Source organism: Trachurus trachurus, assembly GCF_905171665.1.
Source record: "Trachurus trachurus genome assembly, chromosome: 18".
NCBI classification, from domain to species: Eukaryota; Metazoa; Chordata; class Actinopteri; order Carangiformes; family Carangidae; genus Trachurus; species Trachurus trachurus.
In genome coordinates, this window is record NC_139909.1 from 4056246 (window position 1) to 4072181 (window position 15936).

The following is a 15936-nucleotide window of genomic DNA, read 5'->3' on the forward strand; positions in this document are numbered from 1 at the left end:
TTGAGAAGAAGATAGAGGATGTTGGTTGGTCAGCAGCATCATCAGCAGTAACCATTGGAGCTGTGGAGAAGATTAGTAGAATTTTTTTAGCCACTTGTGTACACACAATTTAATTTTCCAACAGAGATAAACATATTGTGGCAACAAACAAGAAACTTACCAACTGTATGACTGGAACCAGCCACAGGGGATGAGGATGTGGCAACATGACATATCTAATCAGCCATTAATAAATGGGTGATTGATCCTTTATCCCCTCACAGGAAAACAGCTGTTATCTTTTCACTGTAAACAGACCTTAAAATCAGCCAGGACATGTGAACTGCAGCAGGCTGGTACATGTAGCAGCTAGCCAGCTAAGTGAGCTAACACAAGCACCGACATGTTTTTTCGGCTAAACGTTCATCTGGTAAACATAACATTAATTAGCCTTACCTTGTCCTTGTTTTTTTTTCATCCTCGACCTTCTTCTTTTTCCTATTTTCCGCACCTGACGGATATATCTTTTAGGACATCGTCGCTGTCCAAAAGCTAATCACCTCCTCGCAAATCGCGATCTCAGTGAGTGAGTGAGGGAGGGAGGGAGGGGGTGGTGCGCGCTCGTTACCGGAGAACGGCCACAGTCTGCGTTACGTATGCGTGTCACGGTCATTGTTGCCAGTTGGGTCAAGGGTTACACGTTGCCGTTGTCAGAGACGGTTAGACAAATGATTGAGCAAAGTTTGGGGGCCCCCTAGTGGCTGCGGGGCCCTAAGCAGCTGCTTAGTTCGCTTATAGGGAGGGCCGGCTCTGCTGAAACTGAGAAAACAATAACATACTTTTCTTTAAAAAGGTTCCAAATGAATCATCAATATTCTGTTTTCTTATTCAGCGAAGGATGAACTGAGTTTAAACATAAATAAATAAATAAATCTAAACTTAGAAATGAACATTTTAAAGGTTTTCCCGGTTCCTCACCACTTTGCTGAGCATAAAGACTCTGAACTTGTGTCTCCAGCAGAAGAAATTCCAGCATCACTGGAGAAACAAAGGAGCAATGTTGTAAATCAGCAACAGATGCTTTGATGAGCAGCAACATATCAAAGTGAGGACAGAAAGAGAAGAAATGTGACACTGAGTACTCACACAGTCTGAAGCAGAGAGCTGTGACCTCCATGTCGTCTTGCTGCAGACTGAGCGTTGAGCTGAAATACAACTGAAGTAGAACGTACGTGACAACTTCCTCTTCCTGTGGAGGTTATTTCTGATGCTGCTGCAGAAGGGGGGCAGGGTCTCAGAGGCTGAGGTGGTCTCTCAGTCTTGACACACTATGAGGGAGGATCAACTATACCTGCACCTCTGTCTTAGTGGCAAAATGTGATGATGTCATAACCTGCTAGAGACAGACACCAAACTACCAAATAAAGCCAGTGACATAAATGATCCTCATGTTGTTTGCAGAGCACAGCTCAAAAAAGAATCAATATTCTTTACTTAAACACTTTAACACGTTAGATTATCACCAAGACAAGTAAAACTAATACCTTTAATAACATCACATTAACTCTTTGTCACCAATTTAATTCAAAGGCCTGAGGGATGTAAAAAGAAAAAAACACCCCCTACAGTAGTAGCAGCTAAAAACAGTCACCATGATGTATACTACTGCCTGGCTGGCATTGGGATCTTAGGATCAGTGGTGCTGCACTCTCCTGGTTCACATCCTACCTCACTGACCGTCAACAATTCGTGCAACTAAGGAAACACAAGTCTGGGTGTTCGGGTGTTTCACTGAGTGTCCCCCAGGGGTCAGTCTTGGGTCCACTTCTCTTCACCATCTACCAACTCCCGCTGGGCACACTCCTCCGTCACCATGGGGTCCATTTTCATTGCTACGCTGATGACACTCAGGTCTACATCTCCACCAAACCCGCCGCTGCCATCCCTCCCACCTCCCTCATCACCTGCCTTGACGGCATCCGGAGCTGGATGAACAGGAACTTCCTGAAACTCAACGGCAATAAAACAGAGGCCCTGCTCATCTGCTCCAAATCCACCCTCGCCAAATCACAACACACCCCAGCTCCACCCATCATCATCGACGGTTTCCCTGTACCCTTCTCCCACCAAGTCAAGAGCCTCGGCGTCATCCTGGACAACACCCTCTCATTCGCATCCCATATTCAAAACATCACCCGGACTGCATTCTTCCTCCTCCTCAACATCTCCAGACTCCGCCCATCACTGACCCAATCCAGCACTGAAATCCTGGTTCACTCATTTGTCACAACACACATAGACTACTGCAACGCCCTCCTCACAGGACTCCCCACCAAACACATCAACAGACTGCAAATCATCCAGAACTCGGCCGCCCGGATCATCACCCACACCAAATCATCTGACCACATCACCCCTGTCCTCATCCTACTTCACTGGCTCCCGGTACAATACCACATCCAATATAAAATCCTACTCCTCACCCACAAAGCTCTCCACAACCTAGCCCCCACCTACCTCTGCGACCTCCTTAAAGCAGAAGTAAGCGGAATATCTGTGTTAATATAAGTCTTAAATAGTTACATCTTCCGACGGCAATCACTTACATAGAGTGTTTGGTCTGAAACACGGGTCTGTCAGTCACTCTGCTCTGCTGTAAGCCGAGGAGAAAACTTCTTGTATACTTCCTTGTATCCTACAACCTTTATCCAATGAGGAGAGAGAATGAAGGGCTGTGTGTGCAGCCAAGGGATGCGCGTGAATGTGGTGACGTAGGGACGAGGACCAATAGATCCATGACGAGGGCGGGGGCTGCTAACTCCATCGGCTGACAAGAAGTTAGCCAAAACGACCGGATCGCTTACTTCTGCTTTAATGAATACACTCCATCCCGCTCCCTCCGTTCAACCTCTGCTGGACTACTACCTATCCCCACATCACGCCTCAGTACCATGGGTGTCCAATCATTCAGCTGTTCAGCACCCAGGCTCTGGAACTCTCTCCCCCCACACATAAGACAGTCAGATACTATCACAACCTTCAAGTCACAACTCAAAACCCACCTGTTCAACCTTGCATACAATTTATAACTGGACACTGTCTTGATTGTTCTGTTCTTGTTTTTGTTTTTTTCACGATGTCTTGTTTTTAATGATGTTTATGATTTTTATAATAATTAATTGAAATAATTAATTTGAAACATAATCTTGATCAAAAATAATAAAATCATCAACCAGCCTATTGAACCAGCTAAGACCATCTCAAACCATCAACCAGCCTAAACTGGTCTAAGCTGTTTTTTCAGTAGGGTTAACTCTTTGCCATTGATAAATAACCAAACACTCCCTACAAAAAGATAAAAATATATATATTTTTTACAATTCAACGAATCATGTCAAGCACATCTGTATAGATTTATATTTTTATATTTAAAATGAATCATGTCAAGCTCAACTGTATAGATTTATATTTTTATATTTAAAATGAATCCTGTCAATCTCAACTGTATATTTTTATATTTTAATGAATCATGTTAATTCCAGCTATATAGATTATATATAGAATCATGTCTAACCCTGTAACTATGTAAATGTACTTTTCCTGTTATCTAATGGTCCTCTGTCTTTTTGGACTTTTTATGTTAATTTGTTGTATTGTTTTGGGGACTACGGATGTAATTTAGCACATGTGCTAAATCCGGTGTATTTACTGTGGGTACTCTAGCACTCACTGACCATTAATATGCATTGTCCCAATCAAATAAACAAATAAAGTAAAGTAAATAAAGTAGGTAAAAACAGCCAACTCATGACGTATATTACTCCACCTTGCAGCTGTTTTATCTGATAAACGTATGTGTTGCCTGGCAGCAGGCTCAAAGTTCAGTATCTCATAAAGATAAATGAACTACTAACGTCATGTTTGTGTATAAAGCTGAACTGGTTTACTGATCTGTGGTCAGATTCACATTTTGATCAGCAAGAACATTTACATCATTTGTAATGTAAATTGTAAACAACTAAGTTTATAGAAAAACAGCTCAGCTGAGGTTGAAGGAAGTTCTACGCGACTTCAGATGAACATTACATCTGATAAATCTCTTGATAAACTGGTCTTGAGTCACTTCATGGTCATGAGTCATGACTTACAGACTCTACACCTGTCGTCAGTTCAAATGAGCAACACATCTAGCAACAGGTACGTGGTGTTCTCAATATTTTTTCTTCTATTTTAATCTTAACAACTTAAAAGTGAATCAATAACTCTTCACTATAACAATCTAAAGTTGTAGCCATTCATTGAACATTGATTGTTATATTATCCTTTCATCGTGAATCAGGTTCTAAATATAGATTGTTAACTGAAAAGGAAGTTCAGAGGTTTGACACAAATCTGTCAGATATTAAGAGATACTATTGTCTCACATGAACTATATGAGACCTGCACATTAACAGACTGTATAATGGAAATTATCGTCCACAATAATTTGGACGCTCTCCACAAGTTGTTATCAAATTGTTTCGATTGCACAATGCACTGCAGCATGGCTGATTTTTACATGGATATGTAAACATCTCTAAGAATATACTGTTTTTTCTATCTTATTGTTGTGTGATGTTTATTCTTCTTGTCTTATTCTGTTTCTCTTTTTTTTTATATACTGTTGCTATTTGCTTCTGCACAAATGTAAATTTCTCCCACTGCGGGACAAATAAAGGAATCTTAACTTAACTTGACTTAAACCTGAAAGAATAGACATGTTAATGTTGATTTGGTTACAAATGAGATGGTCAAATATTCTAAGACCAGTAGACTTGACTTCTCATATGACGGACTCTGGAGAGACTCTGACTCCGTCGCCTGAGACCACAAGCCCAGCATTCTGTGAACCCCCTGCAGTTTGCGTACCGGGAGAACATTGGGGTGGACGATGCAATCATGTTGCATGGGATTTACTCCTTCCTGGATAAGCCTGGGCAATATGTGAGACTGCTGTTTCTTGACTTCTCCAGTGCTTTCAACACAATTCAACCCAGAATTCTGAGAGGAAAGCTGGAGAAGATGGGTGTAGATCCAACCATCATGTTGTGGGTCTATAACTATCTTGCAGAGCGGCCACAGTATGTGAGGCTGGGGAATTGCATGCCAGACACAGTGGTGAGCAGTGAGGGAGTACCACAGGGTACACCTTACCTCTTCACACTGTTCACTGCTGATTTTACATCTAAATGTGAATCTTGGCATGTTCAGAAGGAGTCGAGGATATGGCCATCGAGGGGACAGGAAGATGAATACAGGGACCTGGTGGAGGTGTTCCCGGACTGGTTCAACAAGAACTACTTGTTGCTTAATACATTAAAGACCAAAGAAATGATTATTGACTTTGGCAGGTCCAAGAGATCCTTACGGCCTGTGACTGTGGATGGGGTGGACATTGAGTGGGTTCAGTCATGCAAGTACCCTGGAGTACACATTGATGACAGGTTGGATTGTTCTGTTGTACACAAGTGTTGTGTACAAAAAGACAGAAAGCAGGCTCTTCTTTTTGAGAAGACTCAGGTCCTTTGACTTCTGTAATGTAATTCTGTGCATGTTCTGTCAGTCCATTCTTGCAGGCGTTACATTCTTTGCCATTGTCTTCTGGGGTAACAACATCAAGGTCAGGGACAGGAACAGACTAGACAAGCTCATCAAGAAATGTAGCTATGTGATGGGACAGGGAGCGAAGCTGGAGCTATAAAATGAGAATCTTTTATTTTGAAGGCTGCTCAGAATTTATTTTTTGACTGAAAGACTGAGTTAGTGGTGGGAACAGAGAAGTTCACTGTGACAATGAGTCAATTAAACTGAACTTGATTAAAATTTGACTTTTAATCTGTCAAACAGTGTAGTAAAGTAAGTACTGTTTTGTTTTGTAATTGTAACTGTTTTGTTTTTACACAGACATGAAGAGAAACCAGAGGGATGAAACTCATGTAGGAGAAAGAGAGGAGACAGAGGAAGCAGTGGAGACAATGAGACTGGTAAAATATGGGAAAAGATGAAAGCAAGAAAAGAAAAAAGTAAAGAGTGAAAGAAAGAATTTCATATGGAGGATAACTAGTAAATAAAGAGTTAAAATGAGACTTTTGCCATAATCCCTATAGTCGTAGCAGTAGGTTCGTTACCTTTAATTGTCGGTGCAAGGTATTTTTCGAACGGCGAAGCAGAGCCGTGAGCTGCTCAGAGCTACGCTACGGAGGCTCATGGAATTTCTTGGTTTCCCTCATCAAACTCATCAATTACACAATCCAACAACTCCACAACGCTCTGGTGGACAAGTTGTGAGCTGCACATTCACCACACTATGAGATAATAACAGAACGTTACCAGACAGAGTTGTTTTAGAGGGAAATACATGATGAAAAACTGTCCCTGAAGGCAACGCACATCAGCGGTTTTGCATGAATTTCCCTCTAAAACAACTCTGTCTGGTAACGTTGTGTTATTATCTCATAGCGTGGTGAATGTGCAGGTCACAACTTGTCCACCAGAGCGTTGTGGAGTTGTTGGATTGTGTATTTGATGAGTTTGATGAGGGAAACCAAGACACATGAGCCTCCGTAGCGTAGCTCTGAGCAGCTCGCGGCTCTGCTCCGCCGTTCTAAAAATAGCTTGAACCGACAATTAAAGGTAACGAACCTACTGCTATGACTATAGGGGTTATGGCAATGGGCCAATTTGGCAAAATGTTGAACTATCCCTTTAAATAACCAGATATCCAAGCAGGAGAGGAGAGAGGAAGCAGGTAACATTGTGAAAACCACAAAAGAGCAGCCAAAGATCATGAAGTTAGTTTGTCTATACCTAACTAACAAACTAACAAACAGACTGATTTCAGTTTGTTCTTCAGCGTCTCACTAACAGTCATTTTTTTTCAGATCAGTGGTTTTAAACATGTAGAAATGGAGATGTCTGTCATCTGGTCTTCATCTTCTCTCCCTTCGCAGATCAAAGAGAAACAAGCTGAGCTGCTGCAGCTCAGTGAAGACAATCAGAGGATGGAGGACGAGCTGAAGGAGCTGAAGAAAGAGCTGAAGATCAACAACTCAGAGGTTTATTTCTTCATATTGATCACATGTCTAGTTGATTTTCTTCATCTCACCTCCACTCAGTGACATGATGTCTCAGATAAAGTCCACTGGTTGTATAATGAGCTCCTGGGTTGTATAATTGAACAAAGACTTTAAAGGAGTCTGGAGTTTTTTTCGTTCCACTTCCTAAACAAAACATTCAAACTAAACCCTTCCTCTTGGGCTCAACTGTGTAGCCTCCTGCCCCTGACAGCAGCGGTTGTCGGGACTGCAAAGGAAAGGAAATACAGTCCGAGTGAAGCGATGGAGCCGTGGGCCGATAGCCGGACGTCACCAACAACCGGAGCCTCCAGTGTTATGTTGTAACGAGCAGGAGGGCCGTTGTGGTGAGCTGGGAAGAGGGTGTTAGCGAACAACTCATGCCAGTCTTCGTTCCCCAACACACCCACAATACCAGACATAAACACCTCATTGTAGGCAAAAAACGTAAACTAATAGGAACCAGTATGAGTGTGGTGTGTCGGGGACCACAGATATGGAATGAGCTGAGTGACAGCCTCAAAACATCACAATCTATCTCCTTGTTTAAACGCCATCTAAAGGAACAATTGCTAAACTCATATACATAAATGCACACCCTGGGATTACAAACTGCTTGTTAAGTGTTTGTTGTGTTATATATAGTATGTTAAATGTATGTAAGTGTCAAGTGCATGTAAATGTGTATACTGTGTGTCGAATGTATGTCTCATGTATGTCAAATGGCTCCTACCATAGCTTCCTCAGGAGACCAATTCACATACCAAAAATTGGCCACAATATGACCTATCAAATGAATTATGATTTTTGTGTGTGAATAAGGCACTACTTCTACTGCTACTAACCGCTACCGCTAGCCAAAGTTACCATCAAGCTAGCTCACCACAACGGCCCTAATACTTGTTACCATTCGAGGCTTTAGTTGTCGGTGACGGCCAGATACCCGGCCATAATGCCAAGGCAAGGAATCCAGCGCTTCAATCAGTCTGTATTTATTTTTCTTTGTGGTGTTGCTGCCCAGAGAGAGTAAGAGAGAGAAAGAGAGAGACGAACATCCGGGACAGCTAGTGCGGCTAGCAGCCCTGAGCCTCCTACTCTGCTGCATAGCTTCACCTGAGCTCCGTCATTGGCTGGAGAGAAAACACAGACTCAACAACAAAACAAAGCAAAAGACTAAAATACAGGCAGAAGGAGGGGGCGCTGCAGACACAGCCCCCACCACACAGGACTAGAAACCCATAGGTGATGATTAAGATGGATTTCATTTGTATAAGTCTAGTGTTTATTCTTAGGCAGAAAACTCCAGATTCAACCTTTAAAGTGGTCATCATGTCTCTGTCTGTCTCTCCCTCCTCCTTCACAGCTGGAGAAGATGAAAAACACACCAACCCGGTCCCTCAGCCTTCATCTAGTAAGTCCTGACATCCATGAACCCAGTGAAACTCTGTGATGTTCCTCATGAACTAAACACCAAAGTCATTGATGATCTCATCAGCTTTTCTCAGCTGTAGACTGTGAATGAGATCAACACTGAGACACAGACTGATTCTCTGCTGCTTGTTGCTTGACTTTCTTCATGAACTTCATGAACACAACATCTGAACTAATTCAGTCTCCTCTGAGGAGAAACCACATGTTACCAACCACAAGACACAGAAAAGTTCAGCAACGACCTGATGCTGCATTTGTTTCTATATGAGTCATTGGACAGTGAGTTCAGTCACATGTTCTTCTTCTGATCCAGAGTTCAACCAGAAGAGAACTGGAGAGGAGGAGGGAGAAAGCTGAGCAGGAAATAGAAAAACTGAAGAAAGAGGAAATAGAAACACTCAAGAACGAGCTGAAGAAGAAGAAGACTGAGGTCCACGCCAACACTAAGCAGGTTCAGAAGATTTTCTTTTAGTTTTCTTTTTGCAGAAAATCATGTTGTTTGGTTTAAAGACAAAAACAGGTTGGTCAGACAAAGACTGTGGTTTTAGAGAAACAGAAACAGCAAAAAGAGAACATCCTGTGTTTTTTGTTTGTTTTGTTTTGTGTTTTCGTTCTCTATTAACTGCATTAAATGTTCTCTGGAATATTGGACAAGAATAATCTAAAAGAAAAATATTCTCAGTTTGAAAAAACAAAACAAAAAAACATAATTTCTGGGGAGTTCGTACAGCAACTGTTACTGTCATTTGGTTTTTTGAGTCTCTGATCCTGTGTGTCTTTTCTCTCTAGTTATTAAAGACACAAACTGGGTTCCTGCAGCTGATCCTGAATCACTTTCAGACACTGGAGCAGGACGTGATAACCTCGATGATAACAGTTTGTATTTGTACTTTTTGTTGTTAAAGTGAAGTCTATTTTTATTGCACTTTTTTTTTTTTCTCTTATCACAATTTTGGATGTTTTTAGAATTTTTGTCCTGAATTTGAATGTCCTGTCTCGTCTTAAATGTGTCAACAAATTAAGACCTATATAAACCTAAACCTAAAACAAAAAACCTGTGAATGAAAAAGTTTTCAAGTCCCTCCTCGTACTACGGTGTACATTTTAGGACATCCTCAGGTGTCAGGCTTCAGCCTCGGACTTTAGATGAAAAGGCATGAGGTCTTTGGAAAACCACTGTCAGGTGTCCACTAAACAGCCTCAGAAAAAAGTCGTCAGACCAAAAAGCGTCAGAAAAAAAGGCGTCAGACCAAAAGGTGTCAGAAAAAAGGCGTCAGACCAAAAGGCGTCAAGAAAAAGGCATCAGAAAAAAGACGTCAGACCAAAAGGCGTCACAAAAAAGGCGTCAGAACAAAAGACGTCAGAAAAAAGGCGTCAGAAAAAAGACATCAGAAAAAAAGGCGTCAGAAAAAAGGCGTCAGAAAAAAGATGTCAGAAAAAAGGTGTCAGAAAAAAGACGTCACACCAAAAGGCATCACAAAAAAGGCGTCAGAACAAAAGACGTCAGAAAAAAGGCGTCAGAAAAAAGACGTCAGAAAAAAGGCGTCAGAAAAAAAGACGTCAGAAAAAAGACGTCAGAAAAAAAGGCGTCAGGAAAAAGACGTCAGAAAAAAGGTGTCAGAAAAAAGACGTCAGACCAAAAGGCGTCAGAAAAAGACGTCAGAAAAAAGGTGTCAGAAAAAAGACGTCAGAAAAAAAGGCGTCAGAAAAAAGACGTCAGAAAAAAGGCATCAGAAAAAAGGTGTCAGAAAAAAGACGTCAGAAAAAAGGTGTCAGAAAAAGACATCAGAAAAAAGGTGTCAGAAAAAAGACGTCAGAAAAAAGGCATCAGACCAAAAGGTGTCAGAAAAAAGGTGTCGGAAAAAAAGACATCAGATTAAAAACTGACTGTTTCCATTTCTTCAAACTTTGATTTAACAGTCTGCAGACCATACTTTTTTTTTTGCTGCTGTAAAATTAAAAACATCATGTTTTTAAATGTGACATGATAATTAGCACATACTAATTTCTTGTTATGTGTTATGTAATTGCTCATCAAAGCTTTCTGCATAAATGTATTTATCCACATACAATCATTGAAACTGAAATTGTTGAATATTTAAATAGGCTATAACTTTATTTATAGGTTAAAATGGTGTAAATTCACGTCACATAACAAAACATGATGTTTTTCATCCTAGAGCAGTAGAAACAACAACAATAGCAATAAAAGTAAACCGTCAACACTCATGTCATGACGACATATCCACGCTGTTCTGGCAGAAGCGCTGCACAAAGGAAAATCGCGCGCAAGCTGGAGCCCTCCCATTCACACCAGATGCGCATTTCTCCATACCGGTCAACCAGCGCCTCTGCCTGTGTGTAGGCTGTGTGGGTCTGTGGCTGCGTGTGTAGTGTATGTGTGGGTCGACTGTGGCTGTGTGTGTGTGTATGTGTTGCCTAGGTATGTGCGTGTGTTCATCTTTCTTATGCTCTGTTTAGGTATATAAACACAAATAGATCACAAACGCAAACACACGGCTATTGTATTTGTCAATCGCAGTATTTTATTTTGAAAATTGCTTTAATCTTGAAAATTAACCGAATTCTCTTGTGTTTCTTTGGGTAACTTCCTGCCCAGATTGATGCGATCGTTCGCGACTCACACACAAAATAGACCAAAACGATCGCTGCAGGGTGCGAGCCGGCTGCGGAGGTGCGCGCCGCGGTGCATCTGGTGTGAACAACACAATCGGTTAACAAGGGCGCCGGTAGGAAACAGACTCCGTTCCGCGTCTATTCGTGGCTCTTCCGCGTCCGGTGTGAACCTGGCGTTACATATCGGAGACGCGTGTTCCTTTCGGGTGCAGACTCTTTTCTGCACGACAGCTCGTTACCGGTGTCGTGTTTCGATGATGTCATTAAATACAGCGATAGATAAATAATTTACTAGTCTGCCCCCCCCTCCAAAAAAAAAAAGCCCCAACTGAATCAAAGTTTGACACCTTTAGACCAAAAGGTGTCAAACTTTGATTCAGTTGGGGCTTTTTTTTCTGACATATTTTTTTCTGACACCTTTTTTCTGACGTCTTTTTTCTGACACCTTTTTTCTGACGCCTTTTTTCTGATGCCTTTTGGTCTGACGTCTTTTTTCTGACACCTTTTTTCTGACGCCTTCTTTCTGATGCCTTTTGGTCTGACGCCTTTTTTCGGACACCTTTTTTCTGACGTCTTTTTTCTGACACCTTTTTTCTGACGTCTTTTTTTCTGACGCCTTTTGGTCTGACGTCTTTTGTTCTGACGTCTTTTTTCTGACGCCTTTTGGTCTGACGCTTTTTTTTGACACCTTTTTTCTGACGTCTTTTTTCTGACAAAGACAGCTTTTTTTCTGACACCTTTTTTCTGACGTCTTTTTTTCTGACGCCTTTTTTCTGACGTCTTTTGTTCTGACGCCTTTTTTCTGACGCCTTTTGGTATGACGACTTTTTTTCTGATGCCTTTTGGTCTGACGACTTTTGGTCTGACGCTTTTTGGTCTGACAACTTTTTTCTGAGGCTGTTTAGTGGACACCTGACAGAGGTTTTCCTAAGACCTTATGCCTTTTCATCTAAAGTCTGAGGCTGAAGCCTGACACCTGAGGATGTCCTAAAATGTACACCGTACTACTCTGTCCGATCAATGGAAATGTATCCAGACTCTCAAACAAAAGGTTTATCATCTCACCTCTGTGTCTCTGTTCTCACCAAGTCTGAAGAAGAGAAGAGAAATGGGAGGAAGGAAATGTGAAGAACTTTAGTGAAAAAAAGAAAAACATTTTAATGTGTATCTCCACTCTCATCAAGAAACCAGGGTTCTTCCAGCTGATCTTCTCCTCCATCTCACACATCTGATGTTTCCTCCTCCATCAGACATCCAGCCAGCAGAGACTGGATGAATCAGACAACGGCTATCACATTGGGAGTGACTCATCAGGAGAAAATCTTCATCTCAGAAACGAGTCCTCTGAGGTAAAGTTGTCTCAGTTTATGACAGAGGAGACAGTGAAAACTGAGGATGACAAAAAGGTTTAAGCAAAAGGGTAAAAAACATAAGAAATAGAAAAATGTCAAGGTGAAAATCCTACAGGTCTCTACAAAGGTTCAGTCTCCTCTGAGGAGAAACCACATGTTACCAACCACCAGACACAGAAAAGGTCCTCCTTGGTCTTGGTCTGGAGCTCACACTAAAAGCCTCACTCCTGATGCTGTGACAGGGCACTGCAGTCTAGATTCTGGATGTTGTTGGGTTCAAGAAACAAAACTACAGTATAAGAGCAAAGAAGCATTCTTCTGTCACTGCTGCTTTATATTTTCTACCAAATGACTCAGTAATAAACATAATTTCTACTCTGGCCTCTTTCCTCTCCGCTGAAACAGAAACAAGATGAACTCCAGCAGTTCCAGAAAGAGAAGAAGAAACAAGAAGATGAACTGCAGAGACAGAAGAAGGAGCTGGAGACCAAGAACAAACAGGTTCATCTGGTAAATAAATGGAGTGAAGCCTGTGAGCTAGTTCAGGCAGCCAACTCGAGCTGCGCTGCGTCACTCTCATGACATCATACACACACCCTCTCAATCTGGCGGTCTATTTAAGATGGGTGACTTACCCATCGTCCTCTTTGCTCATCTATGACACAGCAGCATCTCAGTGCTACCATATTTTCTTCACCAGCATCCACCTGTAGGCTCCGGGTTAAAATAGTCGGAGTCGGAGCCTTGACGCCAAACTCAAATGTATAATGAAGCTGCAATAAACATGGTTAATCGTGAGTTGAGAATCCACAGACCTAAATGTTGTGTCTTCTCTCCTCGTCTCTGTCCTTCCTCCCAGTTGGAGAAGCAGCTCCAGGAAGAGAAGAAGAAGAGGGAGGAGGTTGAGACCTTGATGAAGAAGCAGCAGGAGAAGATCAGACAGGTTCATGTTTCTACCTAAATCAATGAGCTGTCTCTTCATCTCTCTCTTTATGTATTTAAAGGTAGGGTCTGGAGTTTTGTTCGTTGCAGTTTGTAAACAAAACATTGAAACTCAGCCCCTCCTCTCGGGCTAAGCCGTGTAGCCTCCTGCCCCAGACTGCAGCAGTTATCAGGACCTCAAAGGACAGTAAATACAATCTGAGTGAAGCGCTAGAGCCGTGGGCCGATTAGCCGACCATTCGCCAACAACGGGAGCAGTGTTATGTTGTTATGCCGTTGTGGTGAGCTTGGAAGAAGGTGTTTGCGGTGGATGCTAACCGCTACCGCTAGCCGAAGTTAGCATTGAGCTAGTGTAGCCGATGTCATATCTGGCCCTCTGCGTTGTGTTTCTCACGGCCTGCCCTAGGTGGAGTTTGAACCCTGGTCTCCTGCACGGCAGGCGACGATGCAAACCGCTTTGCCAAGAGGTTAACAACCGCTTGGCAAGTTGGTTAGCACGTCCTTTATGGGTGAGTGAGTGCACCTCCGTTACACTAGCGCACTACAATGGCCCCCGTATTTGTTACCACTTGAGGCTTTAATTGGCGGTGACGGTTGGGAATCGGTCCGCGGATCCAGCGCTTCACTCAGACTGTATTTATTTTTCTTTGTGGTCCTGACTGCTGCTGCTGAGAGAGAGAGACGTGCTAGCACTCGTTAGCATCAGAGACAGCTAGTGCAGCTAGCAGCCCTGAGCTACTACTCTGCTGCACGTAGCTTCACCTGAGCTCCGTCATTGGCTGGAGAGAAAACACCTGAGCTCCATCATTGGCTGGAGAGAAAAAACACAGACTCTCTCACTCTCCACCCAGAAACGTCCACGTGCACAACAAAACCTGAACAAAACAAAGCAAAAGACCAAAATACTGCAGGCACAGCCCCCACCACACAGGACTAGAAGCCAATAGGTGATGATTAAGACGGATTTCATTTGTATAAGGCTAATGTTTATTTTTGGACACAAAACTCCAGACCCAACCTTTAACTGTAACATGTTACTGTTCATGAATGTTTATTTGTAGCAGTTACGAACACAAGTAAAAATGCTGAGAATTCAGAATTCTTAGTAGGACTACTGTAGGTGTTACAATCCCTAATGATTCAGCTCAATGCTTGTCCTGAGTGGGTTGATCTTGATGATGACCACTTAGTGATGTTTCCTCCACTGCGGCACATCTTCAGTTGTGTACAAATCTATTAATGTTTATTATATATTGTTACATTTTATTGTCTTTCTGAAGCTTTAAATAGTAAAACCGTCCCACTTTATCTTTGGTCAGATGGAAAATCAGCAGAGAGTCCTGCAGAGACAGAAGACGGTGCTGGAGACCAAGAACAAACAGGTTAATCTGTTCAATCAGTGATTGTTTGTAACAATAAGAGTTTAAGTTTGTAACACTAAGTCATGTGTCACATTCATGTCTTTAAGACAAAGCTGGTCCAACACTGAGTCTCTGTCCATGTCTCTGTTCAATCCCAGCTGGAGACAAACCAAGCTGAGACCAACAGGAAGAAGGAGGAAGCCAAGAGAGAAGTGGAGAAGCTGATGAAACAGATGGAGTCCATGTGAGAGAAGGATCATTATGAACTCTCTGTGTCCTCTACTCTTTCTCTCTGTATCTATATGTAACACTATTAACAGCTTAAATATTCTCCAACCCACTTGCATGGATGGAGACAGAGCATCAAGAATGCATATACTGTATATGTATAGAGCTTTTTTTTTAATTATATTTTTGGGGCTTTTGCCCAAAAAACAGAGTCAGGTAGTTGAGAGAGACAGGAAACTGGGAGACAGAGAGAGAGGGACAGACATGGAGCAAAGGGCCAACAGCATCAGGATTTGAGACGGGGCCGGCTGCTCCACCCACTGAGCTAAACAACGACCCATACAAACCTTCATACACACGTCTTCCTTCAGCGTTGAGCTCTCCAACTCTCTGCTCAGACCTGTCATTGAAAATCTGCTGCTGGAGCCAAACAGCATAATTACACATGGAGCAACACAACACAACTTGAAGCTCAGCCATGTACACACACAGACACACACACAGGAAGCAGCAGCAGGAGGTGTGTGTGGACTTTCTGTTCTGACACATTCACATTTTCACTGTGACGATCAAAACTTTTCTCTTGTTGCCTGTAAATCTGACTCCTCTGTCTTATTAAAGTCACATTTTACACCTTGTTAACGTCTCTGCGATGATTTTATATCATAGATGTCACATTATAAGCAGAAGAAGAAATAAACTCGTCAGCACAGAGATGATGTCATCAGTTATTGTCCAATCAGAGCTCTTCGTCCTGTTGCACATTTATTCACAGTTTCAATTTTCCATTTTGTTGGTTTTTAATGAAAGAAAATCAAACTTTTCTTTAACTGATCACACACACACACACACACACACACACACACACACACACACACACACACACACACACAC

General features: G+C 42.2%; 1 protein-coding gene across 7 annotated transcripts in view; it reads left to right on the plus strand.

The window, feature by feature from the left end:
• The window catches only part of LOC311001324 (uncharacterized protein), a 130261-nt gene extending 114581 nt beyond the window's left edge, over positions 1 to 15680 (plus strand). For 6 of the 7 annotated variants that reach the window (XM_083992380.1, XM_083992377.1, XM_083992379.1 and 3 more), the window contains 9 exons: positions 6969 to 7073; positions 8455 to 8502; positions 8836 to 8973; positions 9312 to 9398; positions 12410 to 12508; positions 12917 to 13021; positions 13371 to 13454; positions 14773 to 14835; positions 14973 to 15680. In XM_083992380.1, coding sequence (XP_083848506.1) covers positions 6969 to 7073; positions 8455 to 8502; positions 8836 to 8973; positions 9312 to 9398; positions 12410 to 12508; positions 12917 to 13021; positions 13371 to 13454; positions 14773 to 14835; positions 14973 to 15062 — 819 coding nt within the window. In that variant the 3' untranslated portion in view covers positions 15063 to 15680. The remainder of the gene's footprint in view (positions 1 to 6968; positions 7074 to 8454; positions 8503 to 8835; positions 8974 to 9311; positions 9399 to 12409; positions 12509 to 12916; positions 13022 to 13370; positions 13455 to 14772; positions 14836 to 14972) is intronic. The other variant, XM_083992378.1, reaches the window with a different exon arrangement.
• Positions 15681 to 15936: the final 256 nt, after the last annotated feature.